At 32.1% G+C, this 27,764-nt stretch overlaps 1 protein-coding gene across 4 annotated transcripts; it reads left to right on the forward strand.

Annotated features, from left to right (window-relative positions):
• Positions 1–309: 309 nt before the first annotated feature.
• On the forward strand, positions 310–26,777 carry LOC130898803 (WAS/WASL-interacting protein family member 3). 4 transcript variants are annotated; one of them, XM_057808337.1, is made up of 6 exons: positions 310–415; positions 15,855–16,005; positions 16,854–17,277; positions 18,806–19,183; positions 20,753–20,983; positions 21,040–26,777. In XM_057808337.1, the coding sequence occupies exons 2-6, from the start codon at positions 15,878–15,880 to the stop codon at positions 21,202–21,204; spliced, it is 1,326 nt and encodes a 441-aa protein (XP_057664320.1). In that variant the 5' UTR covers positions 310–415; positions 15,855–15,877; the 3' UTR covers positions 21,205–26,777. The 4 variants fall into 4 exon arrangements, with proteins under 4 accessions (XP_057664320.1, XP_057664321.1, XP_057664318.1 ...); XM_057808338.1 differs by having other exon boundaries at positions 16,857–17,277; XM_057808335.1 differs by lacking the exon at positions 310–415 and adding an exon at positions 5,052–5,243.
• Positions 26,778–27,764: the final 987 nt, after the last annotated feature.

Genomic DNA, 27,764 nt, shown 5'->3' on the forward strand with positions numbered 1-27,764 from the left:
GAGATAATAAATTGAAGATAACGAAACAGCTACTGTATAATAATAATAAAAAAAAAACGATATAAATATGTAATAATGATATCCCCTGACGGCGAAGAAAGAAGAAGAAAATAACCAGTGCATAGCATCTTTCAGTCATTTCATCCTCGGACCGTCTCTCCTACACCCTGAACTTTCTTACCCCAATCGATCAGATGGATTTTCGTCGAGTTTTGTTATGTTTCTCGGGGCCGTTTCTTCGGTCGACTTTAGTAGTAGCCCCACCACATTCCTCTAGTAAACGTACTACACATTTCGGAATACGACTACAGTCTCATGTCTTTAATCGTAGAGTTAGGTCTCGATTTCGAAATTCAAATTTTCGCGTTTATGTAATGTGTTGAGTTTTTCTACATTTTCGGAAATTTAGTAAAAGGTGAGAGACGCCATTTTGATAAACAAAAACGATAATATAAAATGGAATTAATGATAAACACCGTTTATACGTTTTTAAACGTATACCAGGTGCGTTCGATATTTTATTTACCCCGACAAAATAAATCGAATAAATTTTCAATTTTATAGTCCGAGGGCTTATTTCCTAAATATATAGGGTTAGTTGAAAATAACTTCGTTTAAAAACGTCGATTTTTTTTATTAATTAGAATCGTTTTATTCAACTATTCATTCGTTTTAAATAGGAAATATACGAGTAGATTCATAACTAAAAGGTTTTTTATATATAGACTTCGAAAAACTGTCAATAGAGTGCGCTTAAACTCCTGGAACCATTCGGTGTTACAAGAATTGATTGTGACGTAGTTTTCGACGTCACGAAAGTTTCTAGAACGCCATGACAGTTATTTGACGTCATAAAATGACATATGACAGCTACAACTCGTTTTAAGACTTACTACACCACTAAATTGTGTCTAAAACGTTTTGTTTCAATATAGGAACGTGGTACTAGATTTTATTGTTAATAATAAGGATACAAAGACGTCCTTTATCCTTATTAGAATGTTTTCTGCTATTTTTGTATGTATATATGTCAATAGAGAGCGTTTTAGCTCCGGGAACAATTCGATGATATAGCACGACGAATCGAATTGATTGTGACGTAGTTTTCGACGTCACGAAAGTTTCTAGAACGCCATGACAGTTATTTGACGTCATAAAATGACATATGACAGGTACAACTCGTTTCACGACTTATTAAAACATTAAATTGTGTCTGAAACCATTGGATGGTACAGCCCGACGTAGCCAATTGATTGTGACGTAGTTTTCAGGTTCCTGAAAGATTTCAGGACGTCCATGAAGATGAAGTTTACTGGCTAAAGTCCAAAAAGATGGAAACTTCTCTAATAATATAAATATATCATAGTGCGGTCGTTGTCTTTAGTATAAATACACGTAATGGCTAGCCTTGTTAATATGTCTGTAAATAATTCATTTTCCTTTTTTTTTTTTTACTAAACGTATGTACACTGTTGCCGGTTGGAATGTTGGAAACGATTTACGTTTAAATTGTAATTCGGAAAAGTTGAAATATTATATTTGATGGAAAGTTTTCAAACCTGGGACCGTTTGACTGCAAGGCGACGACCTAAACAGCAATTTTTCCATTTAAACAACGTTGAAAATGATGGAAATTTGTGTTGAAAATTCTATTTAAATGTATAAACTAAATTCAATGAAGTTTAGTGGATATTAATTAATAATATCATATCGTGCTATGGTATATGATGGAATGTTATTGCGTGTGCGTTATGAACATTAATAACAAAGAATTATTAGAAAAAAAAAAACGAAAAATGACAGTTCAAGACTAGGTTGTATGTACTAGACCGTACTATTCATAATTTCATATTATTATATAAATAAGTGAGTAGAATAAATAATCGATTATTAATTACAGTAATCATTCGATTTTTATATATATACAATGTGATTCGTCAAAATTTAATACTAAACTCAAGTTACGTGAAGATTTTATAGTCCTTTCGACTTTTATATACCCCAAATTCGATATAAAGTAGATAAATGTGTTGAATCGATTATTAATGACAGGAATCATTCGATTTTTCTTTATATACAATGTGATTCGTGATTATTAATGACAGGAATCATTCGATTTTTCTATATATACAATGTGATTCGTCAAAATTTAATACTAAAATCAAGTTACGTGAAGATTTTATAGTCCTTTCGACTTTTATATACCCCAAATTCGATATAAAGTAAGTAAATGTGTTGAATCGATTATTAATGACAGGAATCATTCGATTTTTCTTTATATACAATGTGATTCGTGATTATTAATGACAGGAATCATTCGATTTTTCTATATATACAATGTGATTCGTCAAAATTTAATACTAAACTCAAGTTACGTGAAGATTTTATAGTCCTTTCGACTTTTATATACCCCAAATTCGATATAAAGTAGATAAATGTGTTGAATCGATTATTAATGACAGGAATCATTCGATTTTTCTATATATACAATGTGATTCGTCAAAATTTAATACTAAACCCAAGTTACGTGAAGATTTTATAGTCCTTTCGACTTTTATATACCCCAAATTCGATATAAAGTAAGTAAATGTGTTGAATCGATTATTAATGACACGAATGATTCAATTTTTCTTTATATACAATGTGATTCGTCAAAATTTAATACTAAAATCAAGTTACGTGAAGATTTTATAGTCCTTTCGACTTTTATATACCCCAAATTCGATATAAAGTAAGTAAATGTGTTGAATCGATTATTAATGACAGGAATCATTCGATTTTTCTTTATATACAATGTGATTCGTGATTATTAATGACAGGAATCATTCGATTTTTCTATATATACAATGTGATTCGTCAAAATTTAATACTAAACTCAAGTTACGTGAAGATTTTATAGTCCTTTCGACTTTTATATACCCCAAATTCGATATAAAGTAGATAAATGTGTTGAATCGATTATTAATGACAGGAATCATTCGATTTTTCTATATATACAATGTGATTCGTCAAAATTTAATACTAAACCCAAGTTACGTGAAGATTTTATAGTCCTTTCGACTTTTATATACCCCAAATTCGATATAAAGTAAGTAAATGTGTTGAATCGATTATTAATGACACGAATGATTCAATTTTTCTTTATATACAATGTGATTCGTCAAAATTTAATACTAAAATCAAGTTACGTGAAGATTTTATAGTCCTTTCGACTTTTATATACCCCAAATTCGATATAAAGTAGATAAATGTGTTGAATCGATTATTAATGACAGGAATCATTCGATTTTTCTATATATACAATGTGATTCGTCAAAATTTAATACTAAACCCAAGTTACGTGAAGATTTTATAGTCCTTTCGACTTTTATATACCCCAAATTCGATATAAAGTAAGTTAATGTGTTGAATCGATTATTAATGACACGAATGATTCGATTTTTCTTTATATACAATGTGATTCGTCAAAATTTAATACTAAAATCAAGTTACGTGAAGATTTTATAGTCCTTTCGACTTTTATATACCCCAAATTCGATATAAAGTAAGTAAATGTGTTGAATCGATTATTAATGACAGGAATCATTCGATTTTTCTTTATATACAATGTGATTCGTGATTATTAATGACAGGAATCATTCGATTTTTCTATATATACAATGTGATTCGTCAAAATTTAATACTAAACTCAAGTTACGTGAAGATTTTATAGTCCTTTCGACTTTTATATACCCCAAATTCGATATAAAGTAAGTAAATGTGTTGAATCGATTATTAATGACAGGAATCATTCGATTTTTCTTTATATACAATGTGATTCGTGATTATTAATGACAGGAATCATTCGATTTTTCTATATATACAATGTGATTCGTCAAAATTTAATACTAAAATCAAGTTACGTAAAGATTTTATAGTCCTTTCGACTTTTATATACCCCAAATTCGATAGAAAGTAAATAAATGTGTTGAATCGATTATTAATGACAGGAATCATTCGATTTTTCTATATATACAATGTGATTCGTCAAAATATTAAACTAAAGGTGGTGCAGAGGAAAATGATACTATATCAGGGACAAATCCGTCAGACTTTACTAGTATTATGAATAAAAAACTTGTTATATATATCGTACAATCAAGTTTTTTTTTATCTTTTTTGTACACATCTCGTATAAAACTCTTTGTTGTTTACATACTCGCTATAGTATATTCTGATTATAAGTTTTGATAAGACATTATAATAAAATAAATGGTCAGTCCATTAAAGCCACGTCTGGAATAATTGATTTAACATCAAGACGTATACAGCAAGGCCAATATTCCTATAAATATTCTATCAGTATATTTTCGCGTCACTTATCGAAGGTGAAAATAAGAAAAAATCATAAAATTATACGATCCTCAATCGCCATTACAAATTTTCAAAATACGATATTAATTAACCTGATTTTTAAAATATGTCAACACCTCGTATAAAAATTTTGCTATAATAATTTCCCCGGTAGAATTTAGATCAACACCTCGTATATTTTTGTAATACGAATTAATTTAGATCAACATCTCGTATAGTATTGTAGTAGGAACTAATTTTTGTTGACACCTCGTATAGTATTGTAGTAAGACCTAATTTTTGTTAACACCTCGTATAGTATTGTAATAGGACCTAATTTTTCTTAACATTACTGTAGTAGGAACTAATTTTGGTCAACACCTCGTAATAGAAAATACCCCGGTATAGTTTGGGGATTTTTTTTTATTTTATATAAACCGAATTCCAGGAATAGCACCGGCCGCGTCCCTGGCGTCGTCTTGGAAACCGAACCAGCCACGCCAACCCACCGACGACCTTCACCTTTATAGAATTTTATCACACGTATTATCAATCGATAATTAATACGATTTACAATATAACAAATTATTTAAATAAATATTTAGTTGTCTATATTGTATTTAAATTAAATTTTCATGAAAATCTCGAAATGAAATAGATGTGGCAACTGCGTTGATAAGTGACAGATACGAGGCGGTGGAACGGCGAACTAACATCGAAGTAGTCGGGTTTTGTGTGTAGAGTGGTAGGGACGTGCATTAACGCGGTTGAATGACATCAGCTGGTGAAGGTTAATCTTAAGGTGTTACTTTTTTGGATATAGTGAACGTTTTTTTATATATTTAGTTATTTATATAAAGGATCACATGGATGGGGATAATAAAGGATTCAATAGATGCTTTAGATATGAGGTAAAACGATTGTTGTAATTGTAATTCTAAAAATATAAAGGAATATGATGACGACAGGTCCGTTTCCGTTCGGTTGTCGTATACTACATTTTATTAATATAATAATAATAATAATAATAAACATTTGCAACTGTACAAACTGATAAAACTATTTTTTTTTACTTTTATTACATAAATTTTCACAAAAATTCCACCCACGTGTCTTGTCATATATATAGAATGTCCCAACTATAATAAATTTATATTTGTTTTAAATTATTTGGTTTTTTGTGCCAATATTTTCCAAATATAACAAATATACATAGTGAAATACATAATCTATGGGTTCAGTGGTAAATATTGGGTGATCAGTGAAAATTTCATATCTATATCACAACTATTTTACGAGATATAGGGCATCAAAGTCGAACTGAATTCTTTTCAAGTAAATAATTTCGTTCACCCCTCGTATCTAATTTAGTTTGTCAGAATTTACATTATTTTGACTTGTATGAATTTTTGTATAAACCTACTGTATTATCGTCCTTATATTATCCTTATTACTCGATTATCTTTAGTCCTTCTATCAAATGTTAAGTACGGTTCAATTCAGGAAGGATTGTTTTACATTTGTAGAAATTTTCGTCCTATTCCTGGTTCTAATTCGCGAGATATAAAGCATCAAAGTTGATATAAAATTTTTTATGTAAATAATTTCGTTAACCCCTCGTATCTAATTTATTTCATCCTGTAGGATACTCAAATTTTCTCTTCCTTATTCAAATGATGTTAGCAAGTAGTTTGTCAAAAAATGAGCTTTAAATTTGAATTATTTTGACTTGTATGAATTTTTGATTTTTGGTGAAAACTACTGTAACATCGTCCTTATATTATCCTTATTACTCGATAATCTTTAGTCCTTCTACCAAATGTTTAGTATCGTTCAATTCAGGAAGGATTGTTTTATATTTGTAGAAATTTTCGTCCTATTCCTGGTCCTAATTCGCGAGGTATAAAGCATCAAAGTTGATATAAAATTTTTTATGTAAATAATTTCGTTAACCCCTCGTATCTAATTTATTGCATCCTGTAGGATACTCAAATTTTTTCTTTCTTATTCAAATGATGTTAGCAAGTAGTTTGTCAAAAAATGAGCTCAGAATTTGAATTATTTTGACTTGTATGAATTTTTGATTTTTGGTGAAAACTACTGTAACATCGTCCTTATATTATCCTTATTACTCGATAATCTTTAGTCCTTCTACCAAATGTTTAGTATCGTTCAATTCAGGAAGGATTGTTTTATATTTGTAGAAATTTTCGTCCTATTCCTGGTTCTAATTCGCGAGATATAAAGCATCAAAGTTGAACTAAATTTTTTTATGTAAATCATTTCGTTAACTCCTCGTATCTAATTTATTTCATCCTGTAGTATACTCAATTTTTTCTTTCTTATTCAATAAATCTTGGCTAATAATTAATCAAAAAACAAGCTCAAAATCTTAATTATTATGAGCTGTATAAATTTTTAATTTCCGTAAAAACAGACAATGACATCGTCCTTGTAAAATCCTTATAACTCGATAATCTTTAGCTCTACTAACAAATTGTTATCATCCTCCAATTCGGGAAGAGTTGTTTCATATTTGGAGAAATTTGTGGGTCCTCCCGGGCTCTATTTAATGAATTATAGAGCCTCCAAATTGTAATAAATTTTTTCTAAGAAATAATTTCTTTAACCCCTCGTATCTAATTGATTTTCTAATTTAGGATAATAAAAAATTTTTTATTTATTCAATAGATCCTGGCAGATAGTTTATGAAAAAATTAGCTGAAAATTTACATTATTTTAAGCTGTATAAATTTTTGAATTTTTAAAAAACATACAATGACATCGTCCTTGTATTATCCTTATAACTCGATAATTTTTAGTCTTATTAAAAAATAGTTATCATCCTTCAATTTGTATGAAATTTCTTGTTGTTTCGGGTTTTAATTCGTGAGATACAGTGCGGCAAAATTGAATAATTTTTTTTTTAATTAATTTCATTAACGTTTCTCATCAACGCTATTATCGATCGAGTTCTCGTTTTAATTTATCACTTATTTAAAATTAGTATTTCGAAAATTTTACTACTTGTTATTAAAAAAAAATACGAGAAGGTGTCGAAATTAATTTCGGGTATATCGTATCTCGATACAACCTTGATTGTGAAAATCAATGCAGCCTTGACGCTTCCTAGTTTCCATGGGGACGAGTCCATTCATCCTTCACTCTGGCTCCTCCCACCTGCACACGCCGCCAAACAAGTTTAAATCGTAAAATGTTTCTAACAAAATTTTCATAAATAATTACGAAACGTATCTATCTGGTTTTTGAGGTTATGGGAAACAGGTGTTGTTTAAAACGTTAACTGACCGTTAAAAATCATATTTCGATGGGGTTTTTCATCTTTATATGACGAAAGTGAAGAGCGTGTCTTGTCGAGAGGCGGGCCTGTACCTGCCCGGCGTAAATTCCATTGTACCAACTCGATTTCTGGTTCTTTAACGAGGATTGGATTGTTTGGGCGAGAATCACTCAATCCCTACCCTTGAAAATCCGAAGATTTCTTCATGCATTCCTGAAATACGATGAGTTCGGTTGGGTTGTTTGGTAGTGTGGTGCGAGTTGTTGTTGACGATCGGGTGGCCGGTTTCGGTCAAGTTTTTTTTTCTTTTTTAAATAATAAAAAACGATGACGTGGTTCGAGACTTTGTAGGAAAATAAAATTGTGCGTTTGGTTTTATAGACACAGATACAGGTTGTAAATTCGATAACTTTTCATTCTCACATTTCCAACTGAAAATTACCGAGAAATATATACGAGGGGCGAGAAAAAGTGTATTCAATCTATTTTTTCAAACCTCAATTTATTTTGATTTGTTTTTTTGTTATTTTAATTATTTCTTTGGTGAAATTTTCTAAAAATGTGAAGAAGATTCTTCATTTTCATTATTTGTAATTAAAATTTATACGAGGGGCGATAAAAGAGTGGTATTAGAATTTTTGGACCCCCTCTGAATATTCATGTTATTGTTCTGTTAATTTTAAATATATTTTGGTAAAATTTTTTGGAAATGTCGATAAGATCCTCAATTTTTATTATTATTGCCAAAAATTTCGACTGTACTTATACGAGGGGCGAAAAAAATGTGTAATATGAATTTTTTAAATTCCCCAACTTATTTTTATTATTATTCTGTTAATTTTATAACTATTTCCATAAAATTTTCTGGAAATGGAGATGATATACTCAATTTTCATAATTTGTACCAAAAATTTCGACTAACTTGTTACGAGGGGCGAAAAAAGTAAAGTATATAACAATTTTTGAAACACCTAAATTATTTTTGTTAATATTCTGTTAATTTTATAACTATTTCTATGAAATTTTCTGGAAATGTGGATGAGATACTCAATTTTCATAATTTGTACCAAAAATTTTCGACTAAATTGCTACGAGGGGCGAAAAAATTGGAGTATATAACAATTTTTGAAACCCCCCAACTTATTTTTGTTGTTATTCTGTTAATTTGATATCTATTTCTATGAAATTTTCTGAAAATGTGAATAAGGTACTCAGTTTTTATAATTACTACCAAAAATTTCGACTAAGCTTATACGAGGGGCGGAAAAAGTGTATAATATGAATTTTTGAAACGCCCAACTTATTTTTGTTATTCTTCTGTTAATTTTATAACTATTTGTATGAAACTTTCTGGAATTGTGGATGAGATACTCAATTTTCATGATTTGCACCAAAAATTTCGATTAAATTGCTACGAGGGGCGAAAAAAGTAGGGTATATAACTATTTTTGAAACCCCCCAACTTCTTTCTGTTATTATCCTATTAATTTTATATCTACTTTTATGAAATTTTCTGAAAATGTTGATAAGATCCTCAATTTTTCTATTTACTACCAAAAATGTCGATTAGATTTCTACGAGGGACGAACAAAGTGAAGTATATCAATTTTATTAAACCCCCCCCAATTTAATCTTGATATTTTTCGTTAATTTTATATCTATTTCTATAAAATTTTTTAAAATATGGATTATATCCATAATTCTCATAAATACAACTCAAATTTCTTTTTAAATCTATACGAGGGGTGAAAGAATTGAACTAAACGATTTATTTTTGGAACCCCTCCAACTTTTTTTTGTTCATTTTTGTATTGATAAAATGTATCAAAAATGTGAATAAGATCGTGAATTTTCATAATCAGTACTGAAAATATCTATTGAATTAATACGAGGGTTGAAAAAAATGTACTTAATATATTTCTAAAACATCCCAACTTCTTATTGTATTTTCAATGTTATTTTTGAAATCATATCAATGAATTTTTTCCATACTATGAATAAAATCATTAATTTTCATAATTCGAGCCCAAAATTCGTGTCAATATTATACGAGGGGTATAAAAAATTAAAATAGCGTAACCTTAAAATCCCCAATTTAGTACTACGTTTATGTCCTAAATGCATTAAAATTTTTCGGAATCCAAAATTCTACCATAGCCAACAGAAAATTGACTGGAACGATATACGGGGGACGAAAAACAAGTAACAATTAACTCGTTTCACTATGCCCATATTGCTTTTCTGTTTTTTATTGACGGAATTTCGTTTTCGGTCTAAATCAACTCAACCTCTCATCAATTTAGCAAAAAGTACGTTGACACGCGATCTCCCAATATCTTTTTATTCTCGTTATTCGAAAAAACATCTGCGCGCCAGATACTTTTCCTAACAAAGTGATCTGTTGAACTGAACTCCATCGGCGTTTAAAGTAAACACAGAAATCCATTTTATTACATCTAAGTATGTTGAATTATTATCAAACACTCGCTTATCCAGGCTTCTAATTCCGCTAAATGTTTACACAAACTTATACGGGATGTTAACGAAAAGTTCTCTGCGGAATTTCGCCTCGAAAACGTAAATGCGAAAGAAAAAATTCATTTTCGACATCACATTACAAAAATCCGACGCATAAATGAGATACTTACGAAACGCGCGAAAATATATACGAGGGTTAATCGAAAATTTAACGTCAACAAAGTTGGTAACGACAATTTTTGTAGAGAAACGATTTTTTTAACATGTTTAGTGTCTTTATGTTTTATAATTTTTAATATTACGGCGTTTCGTACTTATATAACATCCTCAGTATCATTTTATTATTTACTTTTGGGTTTTCAGAGTTTTTAAACGTTTTCTCAACGTTTCTGACCAATTCGACATCATCAGTATCGAATTTATATCCATTTTTGGGCTTTTAAACGTTTCGTAACGATATATGACATCTTCGGTATCATTTTTTTCAATTACTTTCGTTTTCTCAACGTTTCTGACCAATTCGATATCATCAGTATCGAATTCTTATCCATTTTTGGGTTCTTAAACGTTTCGTAACGATATCTGACATCTTCGATATCATTTTTTTCAATTACGTTCGTTTTCTCAACGTTTCTGACCAATTCGACATCATCAGTATCGAATTTATATCAATTTTTGGGTTTTTAAACGTTTCGTAACGATATATGACATCTTCGATATCATTTTTTTCAATTACGTTCGTTTTCTCAACGTTTCTGACCAATTCGATATCATCAGTATCGAATTTATATCCATTTTTGGGCTTTTAAACGTTTCGTAACGATATATGACATCTTCGGTATCATTTTTTTCAATTACTTTCGTTTTCTCAACGTTTCTGACCAATTCGATATCATCAGTATCGAATTTATATCCATTTTTGGGCTTTTAAACGTTTCGTAACGATATATGACATCTTCGGTATCATTTTTTTCAATTACTTTCGTTTTCTCAACGTTTCTGACCAATTCGATATCATCAGTATCGAATTCTTATCCATTTTTGGGTTCTTAAACGTTTCGTAACGATATCTGACATCTTCGATATCATTTTTTTCAATTACGTTCGTTTTCTCAACGTTTCTGACCAATTCGACATCATCAGTATCGAATTTATATCAATTTTTGGGTTTTTAAACGTTTCGTAACGACATATGACATCTTCGGTATCATTTTTTTCAATTACTTTCGTTTTCTCAACGTTTCTGACCAATTCGACATCATCAGTATCGAATTTATATCAATTTTTTTTATTATTTTTGTTTTTTTTTCGACGTTTTTTACTATTTGTCCCTCTTCGACGTGTGTATTTATAAGTTATGATCGAATTTCTACGTACTTTCGAATTTAATGACCCCTTTTCGTAAATTTTTGCAAATAACCCACAACGTTCCAAATACTATGAAAGAAAACGTTTTTCTTTCCAATGAACGAGCTCGTATATGCAATAATTACATAACATTAATTTATTCATTAGATATCGAACTATAATTATAACGAAATTACATAATTTGTTTGATCAGATAAAGTAATTTTATTGCCGTGAAGAAATTATGAAGGGGTGGGGGAAAATGAAGACGAAAAAATTCGTAAACCGAAAATTTTCGCGATATTATAACGTCCTAGCAAATATATTATTTATGAATCACACTGTATACACAATTAACGTAGAATCCTTTTTTTCCTTTAGTATTTTTCACAAGACCCTTGTATATCATATTAAAAACTGAAAAATTTACTTCAGGTGCTTCAAATATTATTTAACTTCCTGTCCATCCTGTATATATAAACGAAACTCATTTTTCCCTCTGTATTTCACCCTGTATCTAATAATATAATACAGGTAGAGACTAAAATATTGTTTTAATTTGACGTCCGCCCTTTTTTCACGCATTTTTTCCTACGTATTTATTCTAAACCCCTCGTATTTCATATTTTAGGCATCAAAACTATAAACTAGAGCTTTAATTGCAGGTGTTTCTAATATTTTGTCCAGGTAATTCAGAATACTAAATTAAATTTCTTTCCCACCCCGTATATATAACTGAGACGAATTTTTTCTTCTATATATTTTCTCTAAATCCCTCGTATGTCATATAGAAAATTAATTACACATGGTTTGAATATTTTTTCAGGGTAATTCGAAATATTCAGTTTAATTTCTTTCCCACCCCGTATATATAACTGAGACGAATTTTTTCTTCTATATATTTTCTCTAAATCTCTCGTATGTCATATAGAAAATTAATTACAGATGGTTTGAATATTTTGTTAGGACAATTCGAAATATTCAGTTTAATTTCTTTCCCACCCCGTATATATAACTGACGAATTTTTTCTTCTATATATTTTCTCTAAATCCCTCGTATGTCGTATAGAAAATTAATTACCGATGGTTTGAATATTTTATTAGGGTAATTCGAAATATTTAGTTTAATTTCTTTCCCACCCCGTATATATAACTGACGAATTTTTTCTTCTATATATTTTCTCTAAATCCCTCGTATGTCATATAGAAAATTAATTACAGATGGTTTGAATATTTTTTTAGGGTAATTCGAAATATTCAGTTTAATTTCTTTCACACCCTGTATATACAACTGAAATGCATTTTGCGTTCTCTATATTTTTTCTAAATCCTCCGTGTTTCATATTCTAAACATCAAAAGTATAAATTAGGAAATTAATTGCAGTTGTTCTAAATATTTTGTAGATTCAGTTTAATTTCTTCCACTCCCTGTATATACAACTGAAATGCATTTTGCGTTCTCTGTTTTTTTTCTAAACTCCCCGTATTTCATATTCTGAGCATCGAGTAAGAACTAGAAAATTAATTTCAGTTGTTTTGAATAATTTGCGGAAGTAATTCAAAATATTCTTTTAATTTTTTGCTCATACTGTATATATAAAAATTTGTACTCGATTTTACAATAATTGTTATCACTATTATCAAAGTAATTGTTAACGTACGTAATTTATTATGTTAATAAAGTGCATTTTCATCATACGAAAATTTAATTCGAAATACAAATCATACGTCGTTCGCCTTTAATCAGGAACATGTATACAGTTCGAGTCATTATTATTGTAATTTCAATAAAAATGTATGGATTTGAATTCGTTATACATTTTTTCGTTATACTAATTTATTAGTATCCATTGAGGAAGGTTATGTAACATGTAACCTTAGCCTTGCTTGCGTGCTCGTTATTTTGTTACTCGTTACTACGCTGACCTTGACGGATCGCTCTTACTCTGTACGTGTGTGTGTGTGTGTGAGTGAGTGTTTGTGTGTGTGTGTGAGTGAGTGGATGCTTGTCTCCAACCGAACGTCATCAACATCACAATTGCTTTTAATTTAAAAACACCAGCTGGCGAATTTACATTATAGATACCACTGTTTAATTATAGTATCTCGCTATTCCTATTATACAGATTGTCGCAAAATGCACGGTTCTCTATAATCAATTTGAATTTTTAGTATACAGCACGTCTCATTATTTAAATTTCTATTATATTACGGTCTATATCAATATAAAATTTTTCTATAGGGTCTCCAAAGATATACATTTATATTATACAGATTGTCCAAAACGCAATGCTTTTTATGGTTATCATTAATTTCAATTTTTATTATACAGAGTGTTCTACAAATTTCTTTTGAGCAGTCAATCCAATATGCAAGTTTTTAATATAAAATTTTAATTTATATTATACAGTATGTCCCGGAAAACATTGCTTTTATAATTTTATTGATTGATACTTTAAATTTACTCCTGAAATTCAATTTGATCTCATACTATACAGTTTGTCTCAATATACAAACTTGTCGTCCCGAGATAAAAGTTTTTATCATACAGAGTGTCCCAAAAAAGTTTTTTTTAAATTTTATGGATTCATATTTGATATTCAGTTTTGAAATTTGGTTCGAACGTACACTATACAGTTTGTCTCAATACACAAATTTCTGTTATACATTTTGTCCCGAGATACAAGTTTCTATCATACAGAGTGCCCCGAAACAAGATTTTCCGAATTGTTGTTCTAAATTCACTTGGTCTTATACAGTATGTCCCAAGATATATATTTCTTTTATACAGCGAGTCCTCATATACAAATTTCTATTATACAGTCTGTCTTAAGAACCTATTCCAAATAAATTTATATTTTACATTGATTCAAAGTCAATTTTCTTCTATCATACAGGGAGTCCCAAAAAATCATTGATGTTTTACATCAATTTTACTATTCAACTTCTTTTATACAGAATGTCTCAGCATCCAAATTTAACCCAGCATACTAACAGTCTTATTTGAATTTCAATTATACAGCGTGTCCCAATATACTAATTTCTATTATACAGCGTGTCCCAATATACTAATTCCTATTATACAGCGTGTCCCATAATACTAATTTCTATTATACAGCGTGTCCCAACATACTAATTCCTATTATACAGCGTGTCCCATAATACTAATTTCTATTGTACAGTGTGTCCTAAGCTACTCATTTCTATTACACAACGTGTCTCAATATACTAATTTCTATTATACAGCGTGTCCCAACATACTAATTTCTATTATACAGCGTGTCCCAACATACTAATTTCTATTATACAGCGTGTCTCAATATACTAATTTCTATTATACAGCGTGTCCCAATATACTAATTCCTATTATACAGCGTGTCCCAATATACTAATTCCTATTATACAGCGTGTCCCATAATACTAATTTCTATTATACAGCGTGTCCCAACATACTAATTCCTATTATACAGCGTGTCCCATAATACTAATTTCTATTGTACAGTGTGTCCTAAGCTACTCATTTCTATTACACAACGTGTCTCAATATACTAATTTCTATTATACAGCGTGTCCCAACATACTAATTTCTATTATACAGCGTGTCCCAACATACTAATTCCTATTATACAGCGTGTCCCATAATACTAATTTCTATTGTACAGTGTGTCCTAAGCTACTCATTTCTATTACACAACGTGTCTCAATATACTAATTTCTATTATACAGCGTGTCCCAACATACTAATTTCTATTATACAGCGTGTCCCAACATACTAATTTCTATTATACAGCGTGTCTCAATATACTAATTTCTATTATACAGCGTGTCTCAATATACTAATTTCTATTATACAGCGTGTCTCAATATACTAATTTCTATTATACAGCGTGTCCCTCCGTTTTAGTTGATATACGGGGTAATAAAAAAATATTTCCACTTGAAGAGACAGTTTTTTATGAAATTTTCGCGAATACGCGAATATAACAAATATATAAAGAGAATAAGCGGTTTTACTGGGTTCATCGTTGTCGCTATAGTATCGTAAAATAGTATTTGTAGCATAGTGCGCGTACTATGGAGACGAACGATAAATTGGCTTGAAAGGAAAACCGGGGGTGCGGCGTCGATAAGAAAAAGGGTAGGAGAACGTCGAGACGCCCCGTTTAGGTGTGTGGGGCGCCGGCGGGTTCGATTCATGACTACCGCATCGATCCGATATTCCGAGCAGGTTTAAAAGGGTCACTAGGTCGTTATCTGTTGTATCCATTCAAGTTTTCTGAAGACTTGTCATTGACTATTGAAATAGTCGAAGGGAAAATGTATTTAAGACTGTCCTACGACCCCGAGGGATGTTAGAAAATCAAAATTCTTTTATTCTTTTTTTTTCTTTTTCTAGAAAGACGTAACGACTGGGTTCTTATGTCGATGATTTCAGCAGGCGTGGAGGGGAGAATACCTTATATGACGTACCCGGAGCCTTGGAGAGGACCTCCGAAGCAGCCTCCCGAGTTGTTTCTCAGGCCTGCTCCGAAACCTCCAACTACAAGGTATACACGTCCAATTTCTTTCTTTCAGATCTTTTTAGGATCATTTTAGGACATTTCGACGTCTTTCATATCTTTTTAGGACCATTTTACATCATTTTTCATCGTTGTAGGACATTTCCACATCTTTTAGATCTTTTTAGGACCATTTTACATCATTTTAGAACATGTTAACATCATTCCAGATCCGTTTAGGACCATTTTCCATAATTTTAGATTCTTTTAGAACATTTCCGCATCTTCCAGATCTTTTTAGGACTATTTTCCACCATTTTAAATCGTTTTAGGACATTTTAATATCTCTTAGGTCTATTTTACATCAATTTAGATTCTTTTAGGGCAATTTTACATCATTCCAGATCCGTTTAGGACCATTTTCCATAATTTTAGATCGTTTTAGAACATTTCCGCATCTTCCAGATCTTTTTAGGACTATTTTCCACCATTTTAAATCGTTTTAGGACATTTTAATATCTCTTAGGTCTATTTTACATCAATTTAGATTCTTTTAGGGCAATTTTACATCATTCCAGATCCGTTTAGGACCATTTTGCATAATTTTAGATCGTTTTAGGACATTCCCAGATTTTTTAGGACTATTTTCCACCATTTTAGGACATTTTCAGATCTTTTAGGACTATTTTACATCATTGCAGATCCTTTAAGGATCATTTTACATCATTTTAGGGCATTTTTCAACAAATTTAGTACAATTCAGGTCCTTATACATCATTTTAGAACATTTTCACATCATTTTGGATCGTTTTAGGTGATTTTTCAATAAATTTAGGACAATTTAGGTTTATATATACCGTTTTAGAAGATTTTTGATGATCCTAGATCGTTTTCAGCAGATACAATGGAGTGCCGACGACGTATCCGAACGGTACCAGATTGGCGCCGCCTCCCCGGCCAGTCGGCAAGTACCCGTCTCCGCCGAATCCGGTAAATTTAGCACAACCCAAAGAAGACTTAACCGAAGACATGTCTCCGTACGGCGCTTACAGGATATTCCCGCAAACGCATCAATATTCCCATTTCGCTTATCCCCTGTGCCAACCGCCCTACATGCAGATGAGAACGAATTTTCCGCCGACGCCTCTATCGCCGATCGAAACTTATTCGCCGACGGCTACTTCGTCGTTTCTGACGCCGCCTAGTTCGTACAGTCCGCCTTCTAGTTTAAAATCCGCTCAGATGTTAGTGATGGACAAGAAGACGCCACCTCTACCACCCCAAACCGTCAGTCCTCTCAACCAAAGTTCGTCGTTCAAAGTAAGTAACTGTCAAAATGACGATTCATTCACGAATACGTCAATAATCAAGGTTCGAATAACAATTTAAATTGTTTTGGTTCCTTTCGTGTAGTTTTTGATCGTTCTAGATCGTTTTGGAAACTTCTAGGTCATTTTAAAAACTTCTAGGTCGTTTTAGAAAATTTTTTATCGTTTCAAATCGCTTTCGGACCAATTTGGATGGTTTTTGATCGTTTCGGATCGTTCTAGATCGTTTTGGAAACTTCTAGGTCGTTTTAGTAACTTTTTTATCTTTTCAAATCGCTTTCGGACCAATTTGGATGGTTTTTGATCGTTTCGGATCATTCTAGATCGTTTTGGAAACTTCTAGGTCGTTTTAGAAACTTTTTTATCGTTTAAAACCGTTTTTGGATCTATTTGAAAGATATTTGGTTGTTTCGGATCGGTCTAGATCATTTTGGAAACTTCTACTTCGTTTTAAATGCTTTCGGATAGGTTTGGATGGTTTTTGATCGTTCTAGATGGTTTTCGAATCTTCTGGCTCGTTTTAGAAACTTTGTTATCATTTTGGATGGTTTTTGATCTCTTTGGTTCATTTTAAATGATTTTAGAACATTCTAGATCGTTTTGGATACTTCTATATCGTTTTAGATATCTTTGGGATCAATCAAGATGATTTTTGATCGCTTAGAATCATTCCAGAACGTTTTAGGATAATTACAAATGAATATAGATCATTCTAGATCGCTATGGATAATTCCAAATCGCTTGGGATTGCTCTATAACGTTTTAGGACACTTGTGGATCATTCTAGATGGATCTACAACGTTTCTAGATCGCATTGGATCATTCCAGATCGCTTTTGGATCATTTTAGATCGCTGTAGATCATTCTAGATCGTTGTGGATTATTCCAAATCGCTTTAAATCATTCTAGATCGTTTCGAATCATTTCAAAACGATTGGGATTGCTCTATATCGTTTTACTACACTTTTGGATCATTCTAGATTGATCTAGAACGATTCCAGATCGCTTTGGATCATTCTAGATCACTGTAGATCATTCCAAATCGCTATGAATAATTCTAGATCAATTCGAATTATTTCAAAACGCTTGGGATTGCTCTATATCGTTTTAATACACTTTTGGATCATTCTAGATTGATATAGAACGATTCCAGATCTCTTTTGGATCATTTTAGATCGCTGTAGATCATTCAAGATCGCTGTGGATCATTCCAAATCGCTTTAAATCATTCTAGATCGTTTCGAATCATTTCAAAACGATTGGGATTGCTCTATATAGTTTTATTACACTTTTGGATCATTCTAGATTGATCTAGAACAATTTCAGATCGCTTTTGGATAATTCTAGATCACTTTGGATCATTCCAAATCGCTATGAATCATTCTAGATCGTTTCGAAACATTTCAAAACGCTTGGGATTGCTCTATATCGTTTTAGTACACTTTTGGATCATTCTAGATTGATCTAGAACGAATCTATTGATTATATTGATCTGATGTGTGGTTTTTGTGTGTGTTCAGGTACCTTCAGGTAAAGAAGGATCTTTGAAACATAGAATATTGATAAGACCTGAAGAAACGTCACGGATCGGTCCTCTGGATCTGCAAAAACCTCTGGAAGGTAGGAAGAGGCTGCAGGCGACGATGTCGCCGCCGAGATCGCCCAAAAAATCTTTAAACAACAACAATCTACCAGGTAATTTCGCCAAAGGATCTCTTATTCAATTGTCGAACGGCGACCTCAGGAGAATCGAAGACTTGCGCACCGAGGATTTCATCATGTCGGCCGAAAGGAGTCCGGAGGTGAGGCTGGCCGAAAGCACCGTCGTCAAAATAGAGGAAAATCAACAGACGGCGAATTCCACCATAACGCTCACCTACAATAACAGACGAGACAAGGTCAGTTGGAATATTCCGAAATATCCCAAAAACCAATTTTCCTTCTTCTAGTTATCCCTAACCTCACATTTTCTTATTACAACCTCTAAAAATCCCCATTATGGACCCCCCAAACTCTGCCCTGGACTTTTAGCTCTTAGCTCTTCGTAGAATTCTCGAAAGGACGAACGAGCTTCGTTATCAACGTAATTTGTCCGTGGTTTTGATTCGGGATATTGTTGAGCACGAACCAGTTGCTCTTCGATCGAGTTTGAGCTCATAGCTCGTCGTGGAAACTTTAAAAATACGAAATTGATTTTGGTTTGATTTTTCTTGAAATATTCAAGATATCAAATTTTAAACTCCCGTTTTGCTTCAGAAGGCAAAATCGAATTTTTTTAACGATTTCGAGCTCTTAGCTCTTCGTGGAATCTTCGAAAGGACAATTGAACTTCGTTAACAAAGTAATTTTGATGATTTAGCTGAATTTTCGGTTCAAGATACTGTTAAGTAGCTCGAATTAGCTGCTATTTAATCGAGTTTGAGTTCTTAGCTCTTCGTGGAATCTTCGAAAGGACGATTAAGCTACGTTTTTAACGAAATGTCGATTGGTGCAGATGATATTTTGATTCAGGGTAATGTTCAGCTCAAATCAAGTGCTATTCAATCGAGTTTCAGCTCTTAGCTCTTCGTGATATCTTCGAGAGAACGATTAAGCTACGAAATTGCATTTGATGCAGCTTAAAATCGTTTAATAACTCAATTTTAAATTGTTGCTTTCATATTTGAGAAAATCGAGTTCGAAACATCTGATTTTTCATGGGTTTGGGCTCATAGCTCGTCGTTAAATCCTCGAAATAATGATCGAGGTTGGAAATCAACGAATTTTTATTTGGTTTTGCTCAAATTCGTTTAGGAAATTGTATTTTTGATTTCTGATTTCGTTTTTGAGAAAATCGAACTCGAAACGTCTGATTTTTCATGGGTTTGAGCTCATAGCTCGTCGTTAAAACCTCGAAATAACGATCGAGCATCGAAATCAACGAATTTTTGTTTGGTTTTGCTCAAATTCGTTTAGGAAGTTGTATTTTAAATTTCTGATTCAATTTTTGAGAAAATCGAATTCGAAAAGTCCGATTTTTCATGGGTTTGAGCTCATAGCTCGTCGTTAAAACCTCGAAATAACCATCAAGCTACGAAATCAACGAATTTTTGTTTGGTTTTGCTCAAATTCGTATGAGAAGTTGTATTTTTGATTCCTGATTTCATTTTTGAGAAAATCGAACTCGAAACGTCTGATTTTTCATGGGTTAAAGCTCGTAGCTCTTCGTGAAGTTCTCAAAAAGTCTATTAAGTTTCGTTATCAACGATTTCAGGTTTGATTTCGCTTTAAATTTCTTATATATCTAATTCCAAACTCGAGTTTTGATTTAAGGGGGGAAAACGGTTGACCATCGGTCCCGATTGAGTTTTCCCTTCGTTAAAACCGTCACGGGGGACCATAATACCCTTCCTAAAAGCGAATCGAGCTTTGAAAACTCAAAATTTTTCATAAAAATCGCGATTTTGATCGATTTTTGTTATGTCCAGGTGGAAATGGAATCGACTCTGGAGCAACCATATTTCGTGATGGGTCACGGTTGGGCGTCTTGTTGTCCGGAACGGACGCAGCAATTGTGCGGTTTGAAAACGCACCGGTTGCAAGTAGGCGACGTTCTAATATCGTTAACGCCCCGAGAAAGGCGATCGAAAACCACCCCCAAACAACAACAACAACAACCCCATCCGGCTAGTACGAAAACGCACCCGTCCGACCAAAAGGTACGTAAGGGATCGTCGAATACGGGGGCGCATTGAAAAATACGAAAAAATTTCAGGTTTCCGCGCAAACGCAGCCGATGAACTTACACTACACTTCCAATTACCCCCCGCAATCGATGTCGCCCGACAGCGTCGCCGCCAGGAAGCGACGCTGGTCGGCGCCGGATCAGATGTGCGACGAAGAAGAACAAAACGGCGCCAGGAGACACCGCATCGAATGATCCCGAAGGAAATTCGGTTCGAAGGATAAAAATTCGTTCGGTAACGAATTTGGGCCGATACCTACGGGAAATAAATCGACGGGGTTCGGATCCGGTCGCGGGGAGAGATTTTCGATTCGAGACGCGTATTTTCGTAGGGATGTTGGTCTAATGTCGCCTTAGATGGATCGGTGGTGCTACCAAAAAGGGGGGAAAAATCATTTGCGATTGGAATTTCGTATTTTGGCGTGTTAATCAATTGATTTTGAGTCGTCAGTCACGTTCCCTCGTATATTGAATCGTTTTAATCGATTTTTAGATCGTTTTCCTACTTTTTTATCGATCCTCGTATATTATTTGAAGCAAATTTTTCAGAATTTTTGCGCAATTTAGTCCAGATTTCGTTGTTTTCGCCGAAAAACACATTAAATTGCCATTTTTTTTGCATTTTTTGCCTTTATTTTCAATTCAATCGCTTTTCAGATTCTTTTCTTACTTTTTTATCAAACCTCGTACAATATTTGAAACAAATTTTTGGGATTTTCGCTCATTTCAGTCCGAATTTCGTTGTTTTCGCCGAAAAAATGATTAATTTGTACTTTATTTCATTTTTTTACCTATATTTTCGGTTTAATTGTTTCCCGGACAGTTTTCTTACTTTCTTATCGAACCTCGTATAATATTTGAGGCAAATTTTACCGAAAACTTCGCTCAATTTAGTCCGATTTTGGTTTTTTTCACCGGAAAACAATTTTTAATTCAAAGTTTTCCATTTTTCGTAACATCTTCATCTCTCCTCGTATATTATTACAACGCATTTTTGTTTCTTCATCAATAAACTATTTATTTCGCCATTTTTTCCTCATTGTTTTCGCTTTTTCTCCATGTTGTTACGTCACAAACTCTTCTTTCTTTTTTTTCAACTTTTTATCACTTTCCAAACGCCCCTCGTATATTAAATTACATAAATATTTTAGTTTTTCATTAAAAAACTACTTGATCCCCCATTTTTTCCATTATTTTTGCTTTTTTAAAACGTCCCAAACTTTTCTTTATTTATTTTTATTTTCCCTCGTATATTATTTAATGAAATTTTTTATGTATATCCAAATTTCCTTGATATATATATCGATATTAAAAAAAAACTACTTTTACTCCAAAATTGTCCATCTGTTTTCGTTTTTCCTCAACTTAGTTTCTTCTCGGGTTCTTTTTTCCACTTTTTTATCTCCCCTTGTATAATATGCAATGAAAACCCTTCGAATCTGCAAGTCATTTTAATTTGCGTTCAATTTTTTCATAAAAAAAAACTACTGCTAAAATTTTTCTATTATTCAGTTATTAAATTTCCTTACTTCATCACCGCCCCTCGTATGATATTAATTCACTTCAAATTTCATTGTTTTTTACTAAATTTTCTTGTAACCCTGGTATCACTTGAATTTCTCAATTTGAGGTCGAAATTCCACGTAAATTTTTTGTTTTTGAAAAAGTATTTCTAAATTTTTCCTTTTTTCTTGGACTTTTTTTCGAAAAATCTGGTGTATTTTCTCCTTTTCGGTACATTCCTCCGTCTAAGGTAGATTTGAATTACATGACAATACAAAATTTTCCATCGGGATCTTTCGAAAAGTATACGTAAATTTTTCTAATTTCAAAATTAAAAAGTATTACTACAGAGTGATAAAAATAAAACTGACGACGGTTCAACGATTGTGGTAAATACAGAGGCCGTTGATATCGATCTCAAAGGGAATATTTCACAAAGATCTGTTTTTTTAAGAAACGTCAAACTACTTATTAGAAATTAATCGTTCAGGGGACAATCTGTATAATAATTTCGCACGAATACATAAAAAAACGAGGTTGTAACTATTGATTTCGTCTTCTAATTCAATTTAAATTTTACGAAGCTACGGTTTTTTTTCGGACTCCCCTCGTAATCAAAATTTCCTTTTCGAACTACAGAGGTTATACGAAATTTTTTCCAAATTCCCCGGTTGTAGTATCGAATCTTTTAATTACTTACGAGGGTTTTACGAAAATTTCTTTTAATGACTCGATTGGAAGTATATTCATTTAAATACCTACAGGGGTGGTGCTATAACTTGTTCTAACACAGTTACGGGGTTCATACGAAAATTTTTTTCAAATTTTTCGGTTGTAGTATCGAATCTTTCAATTACTTACGGGGGTTCTATGAAGACTTCTTTCATTATTTTCGCTTATTATTGGTTACAGGTGATATACGAAAATTTCTTTGCGCTTTTCGGTTTTTGGGAAAATAATTTCGAACCGTTCTATTACTTACGGGGAATTTACGTAAATTTCTTTTATTGACGTTGCAGGATCGATTTCAGTTCGAATATCGTACCGATACATACGGGGGTTGTACGAAAAAGTCTTCTAACGACTCGATTAGTTCGATTACTCACGGGGGTTTTACGTAAACTTCTTTTTATTGACGTTCCAGGATCGATTTCAGTTCGAATATCGTTCCGATACATACGGGGGTTGTACGAAAAAGTCTTCTAAACACTCGATTAGTTCGATTACTTACGGGGGTTTTACGTAAACTACTTTTTATTGACGTTCCAGGATCGATTTCAGTTCGAATATCGTTCCGATACATACGGGGGCTGTACGAAAAAGTCTTCTAACGACTCGATTTGTTCGATTACTTACGGGGGTTTTACGTAAACTTCTTTTTATTGACGTTCCAGGATCGATTTCAGTTCGAATATCGTTTCGATACCTACGGGGGCTGTACGAAAAAGTCTTCTAACGACTCGATTTGTTCGATTACTTACGGGGGTTTTACGTAAACTTCTTTTTATTGACGTTCCAGGATCGATTTCAGTTCGAATATCGTTTCGATACCTACGGGGGCTGTACGAAAAAGTCTTCTAACGACTCGATTTGTTCGATTACTTACGGGGGTTTTACGTAAACTTCTTTTTATTGACGTTCCAGGATCGATTTCAGTTCGAATATCGTTCCGATACATACGGGGGCTGTACGAAAAAGTCTTCTAAACACTCGATTAGTTCGATTACTTACGGGGGTTTTACGTAAACTTCTTTTTATTGACGTTCCAGGATCGATTTCAGTTCGAATATCGTTCCGATACATACGGGGGTTGTACGAAAAAGTCTTCTAACGACTCGATTAGTTCGATTACTTACGGGGGTTTTACGTAAATTTCTTTTATTGGCGCTGCAGGATCGGTTTCAGTTCGAAATGGTCCAATTAGTTACGGGGGGTGGTACGAAAATTTGTTTTTTGTTTTAATGACACTTGAAACCGTAGCTTAGCCCGGATTTTATTGACATTTAAAATATTTTCCATGTAAATCCTCTCGGCTGTGATACAGTAAAATATAAATGTGGAACGTGGTTACTCTTCCTTCCATGTCTTTTTAGTAGGGAGGGGGGAGGGGGGTAAGGGGAATTTTTTCATCGGAATTTTGGGCGATTTTCGAATCGTTTTATCGGAAAATGTTGATCGAGTGCAATAAAATTGAATGTGATAATGAGTAATCGCGTGAAGTCATCGATTCGAATATCGTTCGAGATGTTTTGTTTTTGTTCCAAGGGGGGTTCGACGTTCGACGGAATTTGATTTTTCGATAGCCCTGTATACAATTGAATGGTGGGAATCGCCGCTTTTACGTTTTCCGCGACATATTTTTGGATATTCTCAATTTTTCCAAATTTTTTTTGTTGAAAATTGAAGGTTGGGGTTAGAAATCTAAAAATTTTTCGTCGGAAATCGAAATTTTTATTGGAAAAAATCGAATTTTTGGCTGCAAAATCCAAATATTTCATGAAACAATCAAATTTTCCACAAAAAATCGAAATTAGTCACGAAGACATCAAAATATTGGCGAAAATATCCGAAATCTTTCAAAAAAACATTAAAAAAGTCGAAAATTCAAATTTTTTCCAAAAGGAGTCAAAATTTTGGCGACAAAATCCAAATATTTCAGAAAATATTCAAATTTTCGCTAAAAATCTTAACTTTTCCTGGAAAAACTAAATTTTTCGCAGTGAAATCCAAAGTTTTTTCTAAAGAAATCAAAATTTTGGCGGAAATATTCGAAATCTTCCAAAAAACACCAAAATTTCTGTCAGAAATCCAATTTTTTTTGCAAAAAATCGAATTTTTGGCGGCAAAATTCAAATATTTCATAAAATAATCAAATTTTTAGCTGAAAATTCCAAATTTTTTCTGATAAACATCAAATTTTTCGCAGAAAATCCAAATTTTTCACAAAAAAACGAAATTTGTCATAAATAAATTGAAATTTCAGCAAAAATCCAAATTTTTGGCGATAAAATCCAAATTTCTTTCTAATAGTATTAAATTTTTGTAAAACATCCAAATCGTTAGCCCAAAATCCGATTTAATGTTAAAAAATTCAATCTTTCATGAAAAAACATCAAGTTTTTCCCCAATTTCCATATTTCCGGTTCATTTCCTTTCATCCGGTAGTTTTCCTACAGTTTTTCCGGATTTTTATTTCCCTTATCCCAAGAGACTTCTTCTAATTCCTTTAAAACCTTCAGACCCCTTTCCCGATTATTCTTTTGCTTTTTTATCGTCCCTCGTATATTATCTAATCAGAATCTTTTGAAAATATTGATAATTTCAATCTAAATTCAGCTTTTTTCACAAAATATCTACCCCTACCACCAATTATAACAATTTTTTTCAATTTTCCTTGATTCAGTTGATTTATTAACCCGCCCTCGTATATTATTCCATGAAAATCTTTCGAATATGCAGCTCATTTCCGTTTTTATATGAAAAAACAACTTTTCCGTCTAATATTTTCATTGCTTTATGCTTTCTTCTCTTCCTAGACTGTTTCTTCAACTTTTTCATCCTCCCTCGTACAATTTCAACTCTTAAATTTCGTTTTTTTGTCTAATAACTACTTTTGTTTCGAATATTTCTATTTTTTCTGGTTCTCCTTCGGTCTATTACCTTCACAGTCTGTTTTTTTATTTTTTTATCCTCCCTCTTATATAAATTAAAGAAAATATTCCAAAAATGCAGTTCATTTCGGTGTGCATTTCATTTTTGTATCAAAAAATAACACTTTCCCTTAGAATATATCCATTTTCCTGCTTTTCGTCACCTTATTGTCTTCATAGCGTTTCTTTATCTTTTTTCTTCTCCCTCGTACATTATTTAATGAAAATCTTTCGAAAACGCAGTTTATTTAAATCTAAATTTTATTCTTTTACCAAAAAACAATTTTCACTTTGAATATATCCATTTTTCTTGCTTTCTTTTGTTTTAATTCTTCTCCAGATTGTTTCTTCATCATTTCAATCATCCCTCGTATTATATCTAATGAAAATCAGTTGCTTTTCGATCGATCCTCGTTACATAATTCAACGTATTTCAGTCAAAATTTTCTCAGTTGATTCATTTCCCAGACATTTTGTTATCTTTTTATTGTCCCTCGTACATTATTTAATAAAAATTCTAGTTCCAAATTTCTCTCCTCAATTTATTTTCCTACTCTCCCTCATATATACAATACAATTAATATTCGACGTGGTTGTAGAATAAATGGGACCACATTTCGAAAAAGAAGAAGATTTTACGTCATTTCCTTTTTGCATCCTCTAACGAATTTGATTGAATACAGGGTTTTCCAAAAATTTAAATAATACAAAGAATTTTGAAAAACGACACGATTTTTCGCATAAAAAGTGATCGAATCCCCCTAATGCAACGATGAAAAGACAAATTCTGTTATTTTAATTTAGCGAAGTGCCTTGCGCGAAGCGTGACGACATAAACTCACCTTCCAGAATGTTATTATATATACATGGAGAATCTTTAAATAAAAAAAATTGGTAAACAACCAAATTATTATTATTATATATATAGATATATATGTACAGTTATATATATTTACAGATTATTATTAATGTACAGTGTGCCATGTTGAAATTGTAATGCCGAAAAAACTGGCAGGTACAGTCGAAACCAATAAAAATATATATATAAATATTGGATTGCGTTTTATTACTCATTAATATACAGGGTGAGAAAAAAAATTACTGCGTTGGTATTAAGTTTTACATATAGGGTGAGGGAAAACACCATACAGGGTGCGGAGAAACAAGTACGATCTTATTAGAGGTAAGCGAAAGCGGGTTCTTATTGATTAATATACAGGGTGGAAAAAATATAATTTCGTTAATATTAATCAACATATAGGGTGAGAAAAAATTGCGTTTCTATTAGTCATTATACTGGGGTAGTAAAAATAAGTACGTCACTACTAAATTAATATACAGAACGAGAAAAACCATACCACTGATACATTAATATACAGGGTGAGGAAAAAAAGACTGTTTTCAATAAATTAATATACAGTGTGTAAAAATTGCGTTTTTATTAAAGTAACATACAGGGCGAGGAAAAAATGCGTTATTAAATCAACATACAGGGTGTGTAAAATTTGCGTTTTTATAAAATTAACTACAGGGCGAGGAAAAGAACTGATTTTATTAAATTAACATACAGGGTATGTAAAAATTGATTTTTTATTAGATTAA

This window comes from Diorhabda carinulata, chromosome 10 (genome assembly GCF_026250575.1).
Source record: "Diorhabda carinulata isolate Delta chromosome 10, icDioCari1.1, whole genome shotgun sequence".
Taxonomy (NCBI): domain Eukaryota; kingdom Metazoa; phylum Arthropoda; class Insecta; order Coleoptera; family Chrysomelidae; genus Diorhabda; species Diorhabda carinulata.

Bases quoted from the DNA above. Each gene is read 5' to 3' on its own strand.
- LOC130898803 (XM_057808337.1), top strand. From the start codon at position 15,878: ATGTCGATGATTTCAGCAGGCGTGGAGGGGAGAATACCTTATATGACG. The intron at 16,006-16,853 runs GTATACACGTCC...GATCGTTTTCAG, and splicing joins CCGAAACCTCCAACTACAAG to CAGATACAATGGAGTGCCGA. The intron at 19,184-20,752 runs GTCAGTTGGAAT...TGTTATGTCCAG, and splicing joins ACAATAACAGACGAGACAAG to GTGGAAATGGAATCGACTCT.